We start from the raw sequence: 20644 nt of genomic DNA, 5'->3' as shown, positions 1-20644 counted from the left end.
CGAACATCTGGCTTGGACCGATACCGCTTGATACCGCCCCGAGTTGGGTGTCAACTGAGGTGCCGGGGTTTTAGGAACCCGGTGGTGTCAGGGGAACACCCAAAGACCTCTTGAGTTCTTCCTGTTCTGGACCACAGAAACACAGAGTCTTCTAGGTGATGTCAAGGATCGAGTTTTATTGGCTGCAACCAAGTAACAAGCGTCCTAGAAGTACAACAGCACGGTTTGTAGGTTCTCAGGAGACTGTTCGTTTTACAGAACCAGCCTTCTCCTTTTATACAAAAATACTACCTTCAGGCAAGAATTCTTTGGTTTATGGTATGGTCATATACATATTTTCACAACAATGAAAAAGCAAAGTCATGATGGCCAGCCTACATTTTCGTATGTCCAGTTTGTGACAGATGACCCAGCCAGGCCCAGAACTTCCATCAGATATGGATGCAACCCCAATAAAAAATTGTCAAACCAGTCATAAAGAAGAAACAGGGACAGGTGTGTGTATGATAAAGCGTGGTTTGTGTGTAGTGAATGGTTTATGACATGTTGCGCCTTGATGCTAATCTTGCGCAGTGGGTTGGGGGCTGCACGAACGGGTTTGGCTGGAGGCAGTGGAGGAAGCTCGCCCAGGTCACAGAGGAGTCAGGAAAGGTGTACGTGTCCTTCCAGCTCGAATTTGGCCTCGGTCAATCGACTATGTAAGGGCGATCACAAGATGGATGCCGCTCACAAAATGGAACACGAGGGTTCAATACAGAAAGGACGGTTTCAAGGGGTTTGCATCACTCGATCGTGATGCAAATGCACAGGCATAATGTCTTGATCATTACCGGTCTGCCGATACCAAATTCGTCAGCGTACGATGATATTTTCTGACACGAGTGTTGGGCTTCGGTATCATAATATAGCAGAGTCCAGATTTTTCAGAACCACAAGCCCCCCGCGGAGAATGAAGGGCGCCTCGGAGAACCCCCAGAGAATGAAGAGGACCTCGGAGCCCCCCCCACAGAGAACAAAGAGGGCCTCAGAGCCCCCCATAGAGAATGAAGAGGGCCACGGAGCCCCCCGCAGAGAATGAAGAGGACCTCGGAGCCCCCCCCACAGAGAATGAAGAGGGCCTCGGAGCCCCCCACAGAGAATGAAGAGGGCCTTAGAGCCCCCCACTGTATGAAGCCCCCCACTGTATGAAGAGCGCCACAGAGCCCCCCGCAGAGAATGAAGAGGGCCTCGGAGCCCCCCACAAAGAATGAAGAGGGCCTCAGACCCCCCACAGAAAATGAAGAGGGCCAGCGAGAGAATGAAGAGGGCCTTGGAGCCCCCCGTGGAGAATATGAAGAGGGCCTCTGAGCCCCCCTCAGAGAATGAAGAGGGCCTCAGAGCCCCTCTTCAGAGAATGAAGAGGGCCTCTGACCCCCCACAGAGAATGAAGAGGGCCTCGGAGCCCCCCACAGAGAATGAAGACGGCCTCAGTGTCCCCCACAGAGAATGCAGAGGGCCTCGGAGCCGCCCGCAGAGAATGAAGAGGGCCTCGGAGCCTCCGCAGAGAATGCAGAGGGCCTCGGAGCCCCCCCCACAGAGAATGAAGAGGGCCTCGGAGCCCCCCACAGAGAATGAAGAGCGCTTCGGAGCCCCCCACAGAAAATGGAGAGGGCCTCGGTGCCCCTGCAGAGAATGAAGAGGGCCTCGGAGCCCCCTCAGAGAATGAAGAGGGCCTGGGAGCCCCCCCTCAGAGAATGAAGAGGGCCTCGGATACCCCACCAGAAATTGAAGAGCACCTCGGAGCCCCCGCAGAGAATGAAGAGGGCCACAGAGCCCCCCCACAGAGAATGAAGAGGGTCACGGAGCCCCCATCAGAGAATGAAGAGCGTCTTGGAGCCCCCCACCAGAGAATGAAGAGGGCAATGGAGCCCCCCACAGAGAATGAAGAGGGTTACAGAGCCCCCCGCAGAGAATGAAGAGGGCCTCAGAGCCCCCCGCGGAGAATGAAGAGCGCCTCAGAGCACCCCCAGAGAATGAAGAGGGCCTCGGAGACCCCCGCAGAGAATGAAGAGGGCCTCAGAGCCCCCCCCACAGAGAATGAAGAGGGCTTTGGAGCCCCCACAGAGAATGAAGAGTGCCTTGGAGCCCCACCCAAAGAGAATGAAGAGCGCCTTTGAGTCCCCCCGCAAAGAATGAAGTGGGCCTCAGAGCCCCCACACAGAGAAGGAAGAGGGGCTCGAAGCCCCCCACAGAGAACGAAGAGGGCCTCAGAGCCCCCCCACAGGGAATGAAGAGGACCTCGGAGCCCCCCCCACAGAGAACAAAGAGGGCCTTAGAGCCCCCCACAGAGAATGAAGAGGGCCTCTGAGCCCCCCGCAGAGAATGAAGAGGACCTCAGAGCCCCCCCACAGAGAATGAAGAGGGCCTCGGAGCCCCCCACAGAGAATGAAGAGGGCCTTAGAGCCCCCCACAGTATGAAGAGCGCCACAGAGCCCCCCGCAGAGAATGAAGAGGGCCTTGGAGCCCCCCACAGAGAATGAAGAGGGCCTCAGACCCCCCACAGAAAATGAAGAGGGCCAGCGAGAGAATGAAGAGGGCCTTGGAGCCCCCCGTGGAGAATATGAAGAGGGCCTCGGAGCCCCCCTCAGAGAATGAAGAGGGCCTCTGACCCCCCACAGAGAATAAAGAGGGCCTCAGTGTCCCCCACAGAGAATGCAGAGGGCCTCGGAGCCCCCCGCAGAGAATGAAGAGGGCCTCGGAGCCTCCGCAGAGAATGCAGAGGGCCTCGGAGCCCCCCACGGAGAATGAAGACGGCCTCAGTGTCCCCCACAGAGAATGAAGAGGGCCTCGGAGCCCCCCACAGAGAATGAAGAGCGCTACGGAGCCCCTCATAGAAAATGGAGAGGGCCTTGGTGCCCCCGCAGAGAATGAAGAGGGCCTCGGAGCCCCCTCAGAGAATGAAGAGGGCCTTGGAGTCCCCCCTCAGAGAATGAAGAGGGCCTCGGATACCCCACCAGAAATTGAAGAGCACCTCGGAGCCCCCGCAGAGAATGAAGAGGGCCACAGAGCCCCCCCCACAGAGAATGAAGAGGGTCACGGAGCCCCCGTCAGAGAATGAAGAGCGTCTTGGAGCCCCCCCACCAGAGAATGAAGAGGGCAATGGAGCCCCCCACAGAGAATGAAGAGGGTTACAGAGCCCCCCGCAGAGAATGAAGAGGGCCTCAGAGCCCCCCGCGGAGAATGAAGAGCGCCTCAGAGCACCCCCAGAGAATGAAGAGGGCCTCGGAGACCCCCGCAGAGAATGAAAAGGGCCTCAGAACCCCCCTAGGAGAATGAAGAGGGCTTTGGAGCCCCCCACAGAGAATGAAGAGGGCCTTGGAGCCCCCCCTCAGAGAATGAAGAGGGCCTCGGAGCCCCCCCAAAGAGAATGAAGAGCGCCTTTGAGTCCCCCCGCAGAGAATGAAGAGGGCCTCGGAGCCCCCACACAGAGAAGGAAGAGGGGCTCGAAGCCCCCCACAGAGAACGAAGAGGGCCTCAGAGCCCCCCCACAGAGAATGAAGAGGGCCTCGGAGCCCCCCACAGAGAATATGAAGAGGGCTTTGGCGCCCCCCATGGAGAATGAAGAGGGCCTTGGAGCCCCCCACGGAGAATATGAAGAGGGCCTTGGAGCCCCCCCTCAGAGAATGAAGAGGGACTCGGAGACCCCCGCACAGAAAGAAGAGAATGAAGAGCGTCTCAGAGCCCCTCGCAGACAAAGAAGAGGGCCTTAGAGCCCCCCAGAGAGAATGAAGAGGGCCTCGGAGCCCCTCCCTGCAGATAATGAAGAGGGCCTCAGAGCCCCCACAGAGAATGAAGAGGGCCTCGGAGCCCCCCACAGAGAATGAAGAGGGCCTCGGAGCCCCCCACAGAAAATGAAGAGGGCCTCAGAGCCCCCCACAGAGAATGAAGAGGCCCTCGGAGCCCCTCCCTGCAGATAATGAAGAGGGCCTCAGAGCCCCCACTCAGAGAATGAAGAGGGCCTCGGAGCCCCCCGCAGAGAATGAAGAGGGCCTCGGAAAGCCCCACAGAAAATGAAGAGGGCCTCAGTGCCCCCCAGAGAGAATGAAGAGGCCCTCGGAGCCCCCCGCAGAGAATGAAGAGGGCCTCAGAGAATGAAGAGGGCCTCTGACCCCCCACAGAGAATGAAGAGGGCCTCAGAGCACCCCCAGAGAATGAAGAGGGCCTCTGACCCCCCCGCAGAGAATGAAGAGGGCCTCGGAGCACCCCCAGAGAATGAAGAGGGCCTCTGACCCCCCCGCAGAGAATGAAGAGGGCCTCGGAGCCCCCCACAGAGAATGAAGAGGGCCTCAGAGCCCCCCACAGAGAATGAAGAGGGCCTCAGAGCCCCCCCACTGAGAATGAAGAGGGCCTTGGAGCCCCCCACAGAGAATGCAGAGGGCCTCAGAGCCCCCCCACAGAGAATGAAGAGGGCCTCAGAGCCCCCCCACAGAGAATGAAGAGGGCCTCGGAGCCCCCCACAGAGAATGCAGAGGGCCTCAGAGCCCCCCCACAGAGAATGAAGAGCGCCTCGGAGCCCCCCGCAGAGAATGAAGAGGGCTTCGGAGCCCCCCCCCGCAGAGAATGAAGAGGGCCTCGGAGCACCCCCAGAGAATGAAGAGGGCCTCTGACCCCCCCCGCAGAGAATGAAGAGGGCCTCGGAGCCCCCCACAGAGAATGAAGAGGGTCTCAGAGCCCCCCACAGAGAATGAAGAGGGCCTCAGAGCCCCCCCACAGAGAATGAAGAGGGCCTCGGAGCCCCCCACAGAGAATGCAGAGGGCCTCAGAGCCCCCCCCACAGAGAATGAAGAGCGCCTCGGAGCCCCCCGCAGAGAATGAAGAGGGCTTCGGAGCCCCCCCCCCCGCAGAGAATGAAGAGGGCCTCAGAGCCCCCCCTGCAGAGAATGAAGAGGGCCTCAGAGCCCCCCTGCAGAGAATGAAGAGGGCCTCAGAGCCCCCGCAGAGAATGCAGAGGGCCTCGGAGCCCCCACCAGAAAATGAAGAGCACCTCGGAGACCCCGCAGAGAATGAAGAGCGCCACAGAGCCCCCCGCGGCTGAGCATGAAGAGCGCCTCAGAGCCCCCCGCAGAGAATGAAGAGGGTCATGGAGCCCCCCACGGAGAATGAAGAGGGCCTCGGAGCCCCCCGCAGAGAATGAAGAGGGCCTCAGAGCCCCCCGCGGCTGAGCATGAAGAGGGCCTCAGAGCCCCCCGCAGAGAATGAAGAGGGTCATGGAGCCCCCCCCACAGAGAATGAAGAGGGCCTCAGAGCCCCCATGTCTCACTGACATTCCTTAGCCTCTTATACAGCAGCTGGTCTGTTAACAGCAGGGAGACTGGTGGGGAGGCGCCCTCACTGGAAGGAACAGACCTGCCCTCTAGTTAAGACCCATTCCATTTTATCCCCCAAATACCAGAGAAACCGGCTTTGAAAAGTGCCCCTCTGCACCATGACAGGGGCTTCTTTCATGAGCATGGATTGGGGCTCAGGTACCCTCACTTCACAAACTGGACTTAATTCATAAATGTTATTAATGGGTGCCTTTATCATGACATTAACAGAAAAGAGGCAATCATTTAAACATTTCAAAGCATTTATAAAATATATGTGTGAGCCCCACCTACAATGTATATTTTAGAAATCAATGACGTGATAAGAACTGCACAGCTCTGTACCTCAGGGTCTGTAGTTTGCAGTTTGGATGTTTTAGGCCTTCACATAACTTCTTCACTCCAGCGTCTCGCAGATCATTCCAGCTCAGGTCGAGCTCTGTGAGAGATGTGTTTGTTTCCAGGACAGAGGCGAGGTCTTCACAGCATGAACCGGTGAGGGAGCAGCCATCCAACCTGCAGGACAGAAGAGATATGGAGAGGAGTAAAGCAGAGCACAGACTGGGGCATCACAACTTCAGTTTTATCTTAATTTCCTTCCCGTCCTTGACTTACTCCCCTCTAGTGACACATCCCACCTTACACATCCAACCACTCTCTGTTTATATAGGAACCTCATGTGGGGGGTCTCAGACTGGTAGAGGTGGAGCTAAATGGACATAAATATATAAATATATGTTTTATGCTGGAGACACTCTGCTCAGGTGTGAATAAGGAACTCACAACTTTGGTAGTTGTTGCGGCGATCAGTCTATTAATACACTCTTGTAATGTTGGTTAGATAAACATGTATTCTCCTCTCCTTCATCAATATCAACAATAATAAAATCCAGAGCATAATTGAAAGGCTTGTTTTTTAAAACCTTCATTAGTAAAATACCACATCAGTTATGATTTCAATTTTTAAATTTGCAATGACCTATGTCTGCCATAAAAGCTAATTATCATCCGCACAGCCTGACAAGGCCAGACCCGTTGGCTTTGTCAGTGCTTGTTTTAGTGTACTTGAAGCACACCATGAAAGAGCAAGTGATTCCCGCCTTTCTCTCAATCTCTCAGTTTTCCTATTCCTCCCCCCCCCCTCTTCTGGTGCTCTCGACCCCCCCCCCCCTTCTGCTTCCAGATGCCCCCCCCTCTCCTGCTTCCATCCCGTTTCCTTCTCAGCTCCGCCTGGATCTCTATCGGGTGATTGGCCGCGCTTTATAAATCCTGATGAATCAGTTGATTGATTGAGAGGTGTCACTGGAGAGGCTGCTCTCTGTCAATCCTTCACCCTCTTCCCTCAGAGTAAAGGTCTTTATAGAGGGTGAGTTTCTGACTGAAGCCTTTTACAGCCAGCCTTCACCCATAGAAAGATCTCAGCAGAGAGGCCATGTTGTCATAAAACTGAACTATTCACTCTGTGTGGAGTTGTATAAGATAGAGCGAGTCTTTCCTCAAACTCCACCATACACAGTCTGTGCCCTGTTAACACGTGTTACCGCGGGGCCCGGCCTTTCTTTAAACCCTGTACACAGACCCTTGCATCTGTTCAGAGATATCAGTAGAGAGATGGCTGTTTGTAAACCCATTCACACCCTGGGTTCACTCAGAGAAAAGGTCTCTGCAGAGGGGTGAGTTCCTCACTAAAGCTTTTTACACTCACCCTCTATGCATTCGAGAGGTCTCAGCAGAGAGGCCATGCTGTCATAAAAAACAAGCGTTCACCCTGAATAGAGTTGTAAGAAATAAAGTCAGTAGTTCATCAAACTCTGCCATATACATCTGCCCCTGTTAAAATGCGATAACTCAAGGCCTTGTGCTCCTGTGAAGCCTTCTACACAGACCCTTGTGGAGAGTTCGCGAGCGCATGAACTGGAGGTTTCTTCCCCTTGGGGTGCACGCGAGGGATTGTTTTACCCGTTCTGGCGCCCGGCAGACTTCTCGCAGACCTAGAGCTCAAAGATAAGAAAGCATCCATATATCTGTTTTAAGTGAGAGCTAACGGTGCAAAGCATATGAATATTAAGAGGACGGGACATGTAGCAGCGCCAGCCGGCATTCCTTTTACCCTACTCCATTTTGTTTTACTGAGCACTAACTATTCCTGGTTCCTGGACTGTAATGTGTTTCATAAAAAAGATGTTATTTTACTTTTTTTTTAAAACCTAGAAATGCACTTGAAAAACCCAAAATTAAGTAGTAGTTAAATATGGTAAAAGTATTTTTTTAATAATAATGAAAACTTAGAAATTCACTGAAAAAAACAAAGGTTAAAGTGATGTTAGGTGAAAATGTCAGTGACAACATGTTTTGAACTAAAAAAAACACAGAAATTCACCAGTTACTGACCACTCTTCTACTCATATCAACTTCATTTCTTAGTATACAACGGTGACGGTGAGGGGGTTTGATACAGATAAAAGCTGTCTGTTGGAAACGGGACCCTGGCTGGCCAAGACTCGCGTCGAGGTCAGTCAGGGATCACCATTCCCAAGGTCAGGGCAAGGGAGTTACACGCCAAGATAACCCCTGCTCACCCTCTAGGTAACGTGGCGCGAGCAGCAAGGCTAAACTTGGAGGCGATGTGAGTTAAGTATTTGCGCGTGCACCCAGCAACAACACCCAAGGCCCACCACAAAGGAAAACTCCACACAAGGTTATATAAAAATAGCCTTTGTATTATAATAAATATACATCAGATAAAACACACATCTTGTTACACTGTGCCAACAGGCACGGGCGGAATTTACAAGGGATATTTGTACAGGACAGGGCCACTTGGACCACTGTCAAGGGTATCAGCACTTTTAGAAAGAACACTTTCAGAAAGTAAAATCAGTGTAGCACACAATATAAAAGTAGAGCATACAACCAGTAATCACTGGTAACAGGACCTCTCTAGCACCACCTGTACTAGGGAGAAAACAACCACCTACATGTCACAATACCTATAGGGGTGCAAGGATAAAACACATGATGTATTAACATTCAGAGGTGTACAAACAGTAACAATTGCGCCAAACTCACAAGTCACCACCTGTGACTGTCCCGGTGTCCCAATGTCAGGGCCTAAACGTGGCAGTTGCCCACAAAGTGCTGGGCAACTGGAGCAGGGAAAGTTAGGGCAATGTTGGAGCCTCTCTGGGCTCAAGAACCACCACTGTGGCCCTGTGGGGCCTCACTGGGCTCCAGACAAGAAATGGCGCCCTGAGCCTCGCTCAGGCACTTCTTTCCAGAACCACTGCCCCAGAGCCTCTCTGGGCTCCTCAACAAATAGCGCCTGGAGCCTCTCAGGCTCGTAAATCAAAAGGGCTGGAGCCTCTCTGGGCTCCAAGAACAAAACGGCCCCCAGGAGCCTCTCCGGGCTCCTCAACAATGATGTGGGCGTCAGGGCCCCTCACGGGGGACCCTCGAACACGTGGGGGCTCTTCGGTGGAGTCCCCCCTCTGGGGACTCAGGAAGACAAATGTCAGCAAGAGCCTCTCTGGCTCTGAACAACTACAGGCGCGAGGTCGCGCTACGGGGGAGGGGCGGACACCGACAATGTGTCCCGACGCCCCTCTCCCTTCTCTGCCACTCACCGGGTGTCTTCGCCGCAGCGCGGGACTCCTCTCCCCTCGGGGACGGCGGGTCTCTTTCCTTCGCGTCTCTTGTCCCTCCGCTCCTCCAATGACGCGGCAGGGGGGGCTCGACCGCCTGGGCCAATCCCAGCGCGGCCGGGCTATGACGCGCCGGCTGCTTCCTCAGTCTCCCGCCTGGCCTCGTCAGGTGGCAATCCGCCTGACTTCCTCTGGGGCCGCCAATGGCAGCGCGGCCCTGGGGGTAGGGAGGCGGGACTTCCGGGTCGCCGTGGGCAGCGCGGCGGCTCGCTTCTTAGGCAGGCAGGCGGCTTCCCAGGTGATCCGAGGAGTGGGCTCCCTCGTGGATCAACAAAAACGGGCAAACAAAGCGGCAATGAGCGGGGTGGCACCCGCGCTGTAAAAACCGCCACATGGGGCGATCAGACGCCGGGTGGCACCGGCTGTGCTCTCAAAGCGCTAGCAACGCTAGAACGAGGGGTAGGCGCTCTCCAGCGCCACAGGATGAAAACACAGCGCTAGGGCCAAAATAAAGCGCTTCCAAGCGCTATGCAGGGATTCCAGCGCTCCCAGCGCTGAAGGGCATAGAGCAGCGCTCTCAGGCTGCAGGCAAAGAATCCTCAGTGCTCCCCAGCACTGGAGGACAGGACAAGGCTCCAGCAGGGGCTGGAGGCAGGCAGGGGGGCAAGGCTGGGCCAGAGCCAGCACACTGGGTCTCCAGGCAGGGAGACACCCCAAGTGGCGGTCCTCCTGGCCCCAGCAGCAGCAAAAGCCCCCTCTGGCAGGATCCAAGAGTAGAACATTTTCAGTGGGGACACAGCCCCTTCTTATACTGACAAATCCTTTGTTTCAGGGTGCAGGGTGGGGGGAAAACCAGTCGCAGCTGGTTCTGGAGCACTCTTGATGGCCCAACCACCCATTTCTTTCACTGGGGAGGCTAGGGTCGTTAGACACACCACAGGGGGGCGGAGCCAGCATTGTGTGGGGAAAACCCAGCCCATCCAGGACACAGGTACACTCCTTCCACACATCACTCATGCTAATCTCCCACTCACCACCGGGCAGTCCCATCCAGACTTCCTGGAGCCTGGCATGCCAGCCAGCTCCAGCCAATCACGCTCCAGCACCCTCACTGCACACATATCTCAATGTCCAGAAGTAGCACTTCCCTTCTAGATACATACATGCCGCAGACACCATCTCGCAGCATTCACTCTCACGAGTTTATACATACTAAACTCGAGCCTGCACTCCCCACGCATCAGGAACTACCAGGGACACACACATTCCCCATGCATTCCTATGGGAGGGCAGGCCAGCCATACTACACGCACGCACTTTCACTCTGGGACTCAGGGGAAAGTGCGCAGAGACCCAAAAATCACTGACACAGGGTCACACATAAGGCAAAAAGTCTAGGGGTGAACCTGCCCTGCGGGCCAAGTCCAACACAACCCCCTTCCAGCCAAAACGCAGGGGAGAACAATCACCACCGTGATGGACTTCCCTGCTTGGGGCGATAGAACACGGACGCAAGCCCGCCACTGCCGGGACACCCTCCTGTTCTATGCCACGGTGAACCCCTAGGGTTCCTTCTAAAGCTACTGTAAGGACCAACTGGGCTACCCCACTGGTACTCCTCAGCTGTCCGCGGCCAGGACCAGGCCCTGGGCCACCCAGGTGCCACAGGTCCTTGCCAATTCGCAGAGCGGGGGGTAGTAACCCCTGGCACATAGTACCCATTCTCCACTCTCCCTGTCTGCAAGACAGGACTAGACTGCCACTGGTTCACCAGCCTTTGGTCTACAACCTCAGGCGGACCAGGAGTCTCAGGGAAGGCTCTCCTCCCCTTACCTCTTCTTCCAGGGTTCCTCCTCCTCCTGCGAGGGGTACCCTTACAACGCCACTCCAACCCAGGGTTTAACCCCTCAGGTTGCACCGGGGTCAGAGGTGGGCTTTCCCACCCTCTGCACCCCCTTCCAGAGGTCTGCCCTCTCCCAACAGGAAAAGTTCCTCTGGAAGAACCGGTCAGGACACTGGTTACAGTCGTCCTACCCTTCAGGTCAGGCAGAACCTGAACCTGGCCTCCCAACCTCCGGTCTAAAACCTTTGGTGGAATAATTGCCTGGCACTCCAGGACTTCTGGGGACTCACACGCAATCCCCCTGAGGTTGACACATGACCCATGTGTCGTGTGACGGTCTGTCTGGCGCAGATCTCCCGCCTCCTGTGCAGCTGACAGTGCGCAAAGATCCCCCAGCACAGAAGTGGCGCCACCCGGGTCCACCCAAGACCTAGCCCAACTGGCTAGTCTCTGGTCCACTGGTGCATCCACTGGGAAACTCATCCCCCAATCACTCCTCGCTTCGGACTTCTGTGCCCTCCCAACTGGAGCGACACTGCCGGGCACTGGAACCCCTGGAGCTCTAGTTACAGACGCTCCAGGTTCCCTAGACACTAGGAGATCCTCCTCAAGTGTACTAACAGGACAGCCTAGGTCCCTAACCTGGTGTTCCCTCAAGAAACCACCCAAGTTCTGAGACAGGGCTTCGGGCCTCTGGGTGCTCTCAGCCACCCACTGACTCCTGCTCCACTGAGCCAGGTAGTCAGCCCCTCCACCCTTCTCACTATACTGGGACCACGCTGGGCTGGAAGCTCCCTGTACCACTACTGTTGGACTCACTCTCTAATGACTGTACAGCACCTCTGGCCCTCTCCCAGCGCTCTGCTTCCCCTGCAAGCTCGCATGGTTCGGACAATCCACACCCCAACAGGTGTTGGCGCAACCCTGGGGAACAACAACTGAGCAACTGCTCTCTGAGAAACATATCGAACAATATGTCCCAATCACATTTTGTGGGCTCCCGTACCCAATCACACAGGGCTCCACAACAGTCCTCCTCAAAGTCTACCCAAGACTGGTGAGACGGTTTCCTAAGGTTCCTAAACCTCAACCTATTCTCCTCCTCTGGAGAAACAGGAACCATACTCTGGGAACTGGGAGTGGGACTGTCAACACCAACACTTAAAAAGCTGCCACCACTGCACTCCACCCTCCCTGGGGGATCCAGAAAATTATGACTGCGGTCAGGGGATAACCTACACTCTAGGGCTATCTTCTCCCTGGCCAAGGCCCTCTCAGCCTCTGCAGTCCGCTCATTCACACCCAGCTGCGCCATCTCTCTGGCATACTCTAACCTGAGCTTCTCCATGGCCAGCTGGTGCTCCCTCTCTTCTCTCCTATCCAACCACTCCTCTGGGGACAGGGAAAGGGATGGGGTGCTACATCTGACACTGGACCCAGCAAGGGACTCCCTATCTAGGGGGTACTCGCTCTCTGCTGGCGCCCATCCACTGTCAAACTCACTCTCCACATCAGACTCTTCAGGGCTCCCCTCAGACCCACCACCCTCATGGTGTGCGGTCCGGGCCCTCTCCCTCCCACTGTGCTCACGCTCCCAGTCACTCTTCTGCCACAGGATCATGTTATCCCTAAGCTTGGACTGGGTGTCTGACTCACTCACTGGGATGTCTCTCTCCTTACATAACCGTACCAACTCATGCACACTGTACTTAAACAGGCCACAAAGGTTAAAAGGAGATTCCATCTTGACAGGATGCTCACAGACACGTGCAACACAAGGGACCTAGCAATCTGAAGTAAAAGTACACAATTCCAAAACTTCCACTCTCCTTAAAAAAAAGAACTCACTCATGCGTCCAGGGAAATACACCATTCATCCACACACACCCTCCCCTCGGATCGGTAAGGCAGTTTTTACCACCCCTGACTTCTCAACCTGACCACATGTGACACAGGTACCAAACTCTGGAAGCAGGGCGGGGGACAAATGTACTGAACACAATTATCAAATGACACTCTTCAGGAGAAGAAATAATGGAACTTCACCAAAAACACAATAATCCCCAAAAATGTGGTCATCTAAAATGCAGAGCTTTGTAGTGGCCAGTTGCCACTGTGGTACAACGCAAACACATATCCTTATCCTCACTGCTTGCCGCCAATGTTGGAAACGGGACCCTGGCTGGCCAAGACTCGCGTCGAGGTCAGTCAGGGATCACCATTCCCAAGGTCAGGGCAAGGGAGTTACACGCCAAGATAACCCCTTCTCGCCCTCTAGGTAACGTGGCGCGAGCAGTCAAGGCTAAACTTGGAGGCGATGTAAGTTAAGTATTTGCGCACGCACCCCAGCAACAACACCCAAGGCCCACCACAAAGGAAAACTCCACACAAGGTTATATAAAAATAGCCTTTGTATTATAATAAATATACATCAGATAAACACACATCTTGTTACACTGTGCCAACAGGCACGGGCGGAATTTACAAGGGATATTTGTACAGGACAGGGCCACTTGGACCACTGTCAAGGGTATCAGCACTTTTAGAAATAACACTTTCAGAAAGTAAAATCAGTGTAGCACACAATATAAAAGTAAAGCATACAACCAGTAATCACTGGTAACAGGACCTCTCCAGCACCACCTGTACTAGGGAGAAAACAACCACCTACATGTCACAATACCTATAGGGGTGCAAGGATAAAACACATGATGTATTAACATTCAGAGGTGTACAAACAGTAACAATTGCGCCAAACTCACAAGTCACCACCTGTGACTGTCCCGGTGTCCCAATGTCAGGGCCTAAACGTGGCAGTTGCCCACAAAGTGCTGGGCAACTGGAGCAGGGAAAGTTAGGGCAACGTTGGAGCCTCTCTGGGCTCAAGAACCACCACTGTGGCCCTGTGGGGCCTCACTGGGCTCCAGACAAGAAATGGCGCCCTGAGCCTCGCTCAGGCACTTCTTTCCAGAACCACTGCCCCAGAGCCTCTCTGGGCTCCTCAACAAATAGCGCCTGGAGACTCTCAGGCTCGTAAATCAAAAGGGCTGGAGCCTCTCTGGGCTCCAAGAACAAAACGGCCCCCAGGAGCCTCTCCGGGCTCCTCAACAATGATGTGGGCGTCAGGGCCCCTCACGGGGGACCCTCGAACACGTGGGGGCACTTCGGTGGAGTCCCCCCTCTGGGGACTCAGGAAGACAAATGTCAGCAAGAGCCTCTCTGGCTCTGAACAACTACAGGCGCGAGGTCGCGCTACGGGGGAGGGGCGGACACCGACAATGTGTCCCGACGCCCCTCTCCCTTCTCTGCCACTCACCGGGTGTCTTCGCCGCAGCGCGGGACTCCTCTCCCCTCGGGGACGGCGGGGCTCTTTCCTTCGCGTCTCTTGTCCCTCCGCTCCTCCAATGACGCGGCAGGGGGGGCTCGACCGCCTGGGCCAATCCCAGCGCGGCCGGGCTATGACGCGCCGGCTGCTTCCTCAGTCTCCCGCCTGGCCTCGTCAGGTGGCAATCCGCCTGACCTCCTCTGGGGCCGCCAATGGCAGCACGGCCCTGGGGGTAGGGAGGCGGGACTTCCGGGTCGCCGTGGGCAGCGCGGCGGCTCGCTTCTTAGGCATATATGAACAAACAATGGTCCGCAACCTATAGATCAAGGTATACAGATCTGATCAAAAAACTAATTACTATTCCCAAAACAGTAGCACCTTTTATAAGTCTGCTAACTATATAGTAAAGACATAAATCTTCGGGAGAAGAAACCTAACACCACGGTTATTGAAAATATATATTCTTATTTTATTTTTATATATTCAAAATTTTTAGGCATATTTTTTCAATAAAAACAAATGGGTTGCCCCATGACAGGAGAGTGCAGTAATAGAGATGTGATTCAAAGGGGTGAGCAAGTGAAAAACAGAAAAGAAATTGCACAGGAATCAAAGAGAAAATTGAATACAATTCAAACAGTCAATACTGCATATACATAATTCAACAAAATTGCAGCAGTGAACACCTAACCAGCAAATATAAATTCATGCATAAATCACAACACTGTAGTGTTCATGTATCAATGTCCAAAAATTTCTGCACAATCTACAATGTTGGAAATACACTGGTCTAGGGTGTGTGTGTTGAAAATGTCGACGTTTCGACTCGACTTATTCCCAAACGGTAATTTGGACCTGGGGATGGCGAGTCTTCATCAGGACAAGAGGCAAATTATGAGGCAACCAGGGATTAATCAATAACCCCTTAGTAGTAGAGGAACCGTTGATTTTGGTGATCCAAAAAGGGGGATTCACCGCGTCTCATACAGGATTCCTTGAAGCGATATCTGGGTCCATATGGAGTCGTTATTTCGTTATATGGACATGAATGTTGATGCCTTAAAATTATATATCTTGGTCCATATAATGTATTCGTAATCTTCTTATATGGGCATGTAGTTCATACCTTAACTGTGTCAGTGCATAAATTCCCAATGGGACAGATACGGCTGGTCACTCCGACAGGTAGTTGAAGCACTGACTCTTGTTAAATTATTTGAAGGACGTTAATGAAGTTAATCACCTTCATCCAATTGTAGGCCGCTGTGTTCAAGCTTCCAACATAAGCATCCGAGCCTCCCAGTGCTTCCGGATGTATAAGGTCTGTGGAGGTCACTGCCACTAGGACATGGGGACGCCGGCTAATACGTCCATAAGATCCTCTATGCCGGAGCCTTGCGGTGCTTCCGGATCCCGGACCGCCGGTGACCTCCACAGACCTTATACATCCGGAAGCACTGGGAGGCTCGGATGCTTATGTTGGAAGCTTGAACACAGCGGCCTACAATTGAATGAAGGTGATTAACTTCATTAACGTCCTTCAAATAATTTAACAAGAGTCAGTGCTTCAACTACCTGTCGGAGTGACCAGCCGTATCTGTCCCATTGGGAATTTATGCACTGACACAGTTAAGGTATGAACTACATGCCCATATAAGAAGATTACGAATACATTATATGGACCAAGATATATAATTTTAAGGCATCAACATTCATGTCCATATAACGAAATAACGACTCCATATGGACCCAGATATCGCTTCAAGGAATCCTGTATGAGACGCGGTGAATCCCCCTTTTTGGATCACCAAAATCAACGGTTCCTCTACTACTAAGGGGTTATTGATTAATCCCTGGTTGCCTCATAATTTGCCTCTTGTCCTGATGAAGACTCGCCATCCCCAGGTCCAAATTACCGTTTGGGAATAAGTCGAGTCGAAACGTCGACATTTTCAACACACACACCCTAGACCAGTGTATTTCCAACATTGTAGATTGTGCAGAAATTTTTGGACATTGATACATGAACACTACAGTGTTGTGATTTATGCATGAATTTATATTTGCTGGTTAGGTGTTCACTGCTGCAATTTTGTTGAATTATGTATATGCAGTATTGACTGTTTGAATTGTATTCAATTTTCTCTTTGATTCCTGTGCAATTTCTTTTCTGTTTTTCACTTGCTCACCCCTTTGAATCCCATCTCTATTACTGCACTCTCCTGTCATGGGGCAACCCATTTGTTTTTATTGAAAAAATATGCCTAAAAATTTTGAATATATAAAAATAAAATAAGAATATATATTTTCAATAACCGTGGTGTTAGGTTTCTTCTCCCGAAGATTTATGTCTTTACTATATAGTTAGCAGACTTATAAAAGGTGCTACTGTTTTGGGAATAGTAATTAGTTTTTTGATCAGATCTGTATACCTTGATCTATAGGTTGCGGACCATTGTTTGTTCATATTGCTAGTTAACCAGGTCCAGACCTTTAGGGTTACCCCATTCTTGTAATGGTTCGCTTCTTAGGCAGGCAGGCGGCTTCCCAGGTGATCCGAGGAGTGGGCTCCCTCGTGGATCAACAAAAACGGGCAAACAAAGCGGCAATGAGCGGGGTGGCACCCGCGCTGTAAAAACCGCCACATGGGGCGATCAGACGCCGGGTGGCACCGGCTGTGCTCTCAAAGCGCTAGCAGCGCTAGAACGAGGGGTAGGCGCTCTCCAGCGCCACAGGATGAAAACACAGCGCTCACAGCGCTAGGGCCAAAATAAAGCGCTTCCAAGCGCTATGCAGGGATTCCAGCGCTCCCAGCGCTGAAGGGCAGAGAGCAGCGCTCTCAGGCTGCAGGCAAAGAATCCTCAGTGCTCCCCAGCACTGGAGGACAGGACAAGGCTCCAGCAGGGGCTGGAGGCAGGCAGGGGGGCAAGGCTGGGCCAGAGCCAGCACACTGGGTCTCCAGGCAGGGAGACACCCCAAGTGGTGGTCCTCCTGGCCCCAGCAGCAGCAAAAGCCCCCTCTGGCAGGATCCAAGAGTAGAACATTTTCAGTGGGGACACAGCCCCTTCTTATACTGACAAATCCTTTGTTTCAGGGTGCAGGGTGGGGGGAAAACCAGTCCCAGCTGGTTCTGGAGCACTCTTGATGGCCCAACCACCCATTTCTTTCACTGGGGAGGCTAGGGTCGTTAGACACACCACAGGGGGGCGGAGCCAGCATTGTGTGGGGAAAACCCAGCCCATCCAGGACACAGGTACACTCCTCCCACACATCACTCATGCTAATCTCCCACTCACCACCGGGCAGTCCCATCCAGACTTCCAAGAGCCTGGCATGCCAGCCAGCTCCAGCCAATCACCCTCCAGCACCCTCACTGCACACATATCTCAATGTCCAGAAGTAGCACTTCCTTTCTAGACACATACATGCCGCAGACACCATCTCGCAGCATTCACTCTCACGAGTTTATACATACTAAACTCGAGCCTGCACTCCCCACGCACCAGGAACTACCAGGGACACACACATTCCCCCTGCATTCCTATGGGAGGGCAGGCCAGCCATACTACACGCACGCACTTTCACTCTGGGACTCAGGGGAAAGTGCGCAGAGACCCAAAAATCACTGACACAGGGTCACACATAAGGCAAAAAGTCTAGGGGTGAACCTGCCCTGCGGGCCAAGTCCAACACTGTCCATAGAGGGACATTAATTTTGGAACAGACGTTGAGTATCTTGAAGAACTTGGCTTTCTCTGAACAGTAGTATACATATTGAACGGCGTGTGCAATGAGGATTTCCCATATGTATGTGGCTGGTTGTTAATCTGACGTAGGGTGCCCGTGAAGTGTATGTTGTAGGGTCAATGTTGCATATAACACCTGCTTGCCACACCTAAGGGAGTTCAATTAACGTGTTCTGTAAAGCGCATGGCGACCCAGCACAGGCTTCCCAGCGCTATCGGTCCTACCCGGAGTGATAGATGTTTAGGCATAAAGATACGTTTTCAGTTGTTTTCTGAAGCTCATTAAGTTGTCATCTAGTCTCAGGGTGGTGGGTAATGAGTTCCAGGGTACAGAGTGAGATAGGTGAGCGGCCTCCGCCTTCAGCTCTCTAAACTCTGGGACAACAAGAAGGCGTCGGCTGATTGACGTGAGATCTCTGTAGGAACCGTATTAACATCGCTTCGGGATCGAGGCAGCCTAATGAGGCTTGAGAGAGAGCAGGACTCATGGAGGGTTAGAACGCTCATATCTTATTCCACTGCACAAGTGTGCCCATTGGTGGAGGGCACGGACACTCAGATATTTCCACTTAAACAAGACACTATATGTTTCTCTTGTTGTGTTGTGTGAATATGGAATTTGTGGTTTCCTTATGCTATAGTACGCCTGTGCACCTTGCCGTGAATATGATTGTGGGACGGTGTCTCCTGGCCTACATTTCAAAGGCCTGTAACAGGGTTTAAGTTTTTTGGTATTCTCACAGAGTAACTGTTAGAATTGGTCCTGACGAATGCCTAAGAACTAAGAGTTGGGTCATGGAAAAGGAAGAAACATGTTGACCATCTGAGGGGAATATGTTTTCCAAACCTCCTTTTACGTTTCCTTTAATCCTATCCACTGGAATCACTTGATTAAAATGTGTTTTAGCCTACCAGGAGATAGTTTTAGACCCACTACACTTCACATACGTAGCACTCTGCCTCTCACCCACACCTAAAGCTCTTCTTTATTACCTAAAAAGCTTCTCAGCTGCTCTCCGGTGGAGAGTTGTAGCCCTCAACAGGTACCTTACGGTTCTGGTGTGAGGAGGGAACCCAATGATGAAGACACCCTCTGGGGGGGTCGAGGGTTCTTGTCCTTTAAAAATAGCATTTTCTTCACATATAAGAACAGTCTCTTAATGGCCCTTATGTGTTCTATAAGTAAAAGGTAGGACATGTACTTGTATGTTTACATGTCTTGGTACTGACAAACACCAATATATGTTTTTTACTACTGTGAGAACTAATCCTCTCATAGGTTAACATTGGGGAATTCCTTTACACACTTTAAGCTGTAATGCCGGATTAGAAAAGAGTAGCTTTGTCATGTTTCATATCTTTGGAATGGTAGTGATAAATCCTATTTACTGATAAAGATGGATTTAACAGTACTATTTTAGAAATGCTACTTTTGGACTTGCTCTGTCTAGGATTGTAGTTCCTGCTTGGACAGGGTGAATACCTCTGCCAACCAGAAAACCAATTCCTAACACTCCCATTCGACAGGAGAGTTGAAAACGGTCCTGCCAGACAGGAGCAAAGGCACGTTGCCCTGCCGCTGTAGTGCGGGCAGGTAAACTACTGTGTCCCTGGGGTCGGCCTGGGGTCAGCTCCCCAGGATAGGGTTCCCAGTCCCACTAAAGGCTCAAGGAGCAGGTGTGAGGCCCCCCTCCCTTTAGCTTTTAGTGACGGCCCTAGGGACAGGTCCCCCAGGCCATTTTAAAGGCTAGTAGATGGGGTTGCAAGCTCCCCCCCTTATAAACACATTGGGCCTTGTGAGATCAGGTCCCAAAGGCCAAATAAATGCTCAGGGAGGGGCGCTGAGCGCCGCTCCCCTTAATCAAGATATTGGACCACAGGGGATGGTGTCCCTGGCACCTAAAACAGCTCAGGGAGGGGGGCATGTGCTGCCCTCCCTTAGTAAATAGATTGGGTCCCAGGGGATGCTCCTCCTCTTCGAGCACAGCATAGGAGTGGCTCCCCTCTTTCATAAATATCCTTGTTTTTTTATTCAATATAAACTGTCATATTAGTGTGACTCAGCGCTCCATCCGCAACTTTCTTTTACAATAACTGTCGGGCCGCGTACTACCCACTATAGGGCGCCTACAATTACCACAGAGATGTGTGCCACATATTGATGCTCTGCAAAACTGATGAGCCGGCACCCCGCGGAGCCTACTCCCTTGGAAGCCAGGCCCCTTGCTGGGCTCTGTAATATTGCTACAAGCACTTTAAAGCAGCTGATACCCGGTTCCACAAGGTCTGTATTACAAAAAATGTGCTGGTTATAGAGCAGTCACGCTCTGTGCCGCTTGTGGGACTGGGCCTTGGCGGTAGTGTGTTTCCCTTTGTAGCATATTAGGGATTACAACCCTGGGGCTCAGACCCCTTTAGAGCCTCTGGCATGCCAAAGTGAAGCAGGTATTGCCCAGTGCAAAACACAGCCCTAGGGCTAACCGGAATTGGTCATTACACTTCTTAACAGGCATTGAGCGTTCTGCGTGCACCCAGTGCTGAGCACTTTCCGCTTTCGGGTCATGCGATGTTTTAATGCCCTTCTGACCTCAACAGCGATCATGCACCAAGGGGAATACCTGGAGGAAGACGCCATGAAGGTCCTTTCTCTAAACAATGAGTGTTGTGAGGCGGTGGATGCCTCCATGGGACCTTTTGAAAGGTGACTGATGCAATTTGGGGCACTCTTACTCAGGGCCCATGAA

General features: G+C 52.7%; 1 protein-coding gene across 1 annotated transcript in view; it reads right to left on the bottom strand.

Annotated features, from left to right (window-relative positions):
- Positions 1 to 20644, bottom strand: part of LOC147738031 (NACHT, LRR and PYD domains-containing protein 12-like) — a 179771-nt gene that overhangs the window by 150388 nt on the left and 8739 nt on the right. The window contains exon 2 of the mRNA XM_086925018.1: positions 5691 to 5861. Coding sequence (XP_086781144.1) covers positions 5691 to 5861 — 171 coding nt within the window. The remainder of the gene's footprint in view (positions 1 to 5690; positions 5862 to 20644) is intronic.

The sequence above is a fragment of the Lissotriton vulgaris genome, chromosome 1_1 (assembly GCF_964263255.1).
Source record: "Lissotriton vulgaris chromosome 1_1, aLisVul1.2, whole genome shotgun sequence".
Classification (NCBI taxonomy): domain Eukaryota; kingdom Metazoa; phylum Chordata; class Amphibia; order Caudata; family Salamandridae; genus Lissotriton; species Lissotriton vulgaris.
This window is presented reverse-complemented; position numbering and strand designations above follow the sequence as displayed.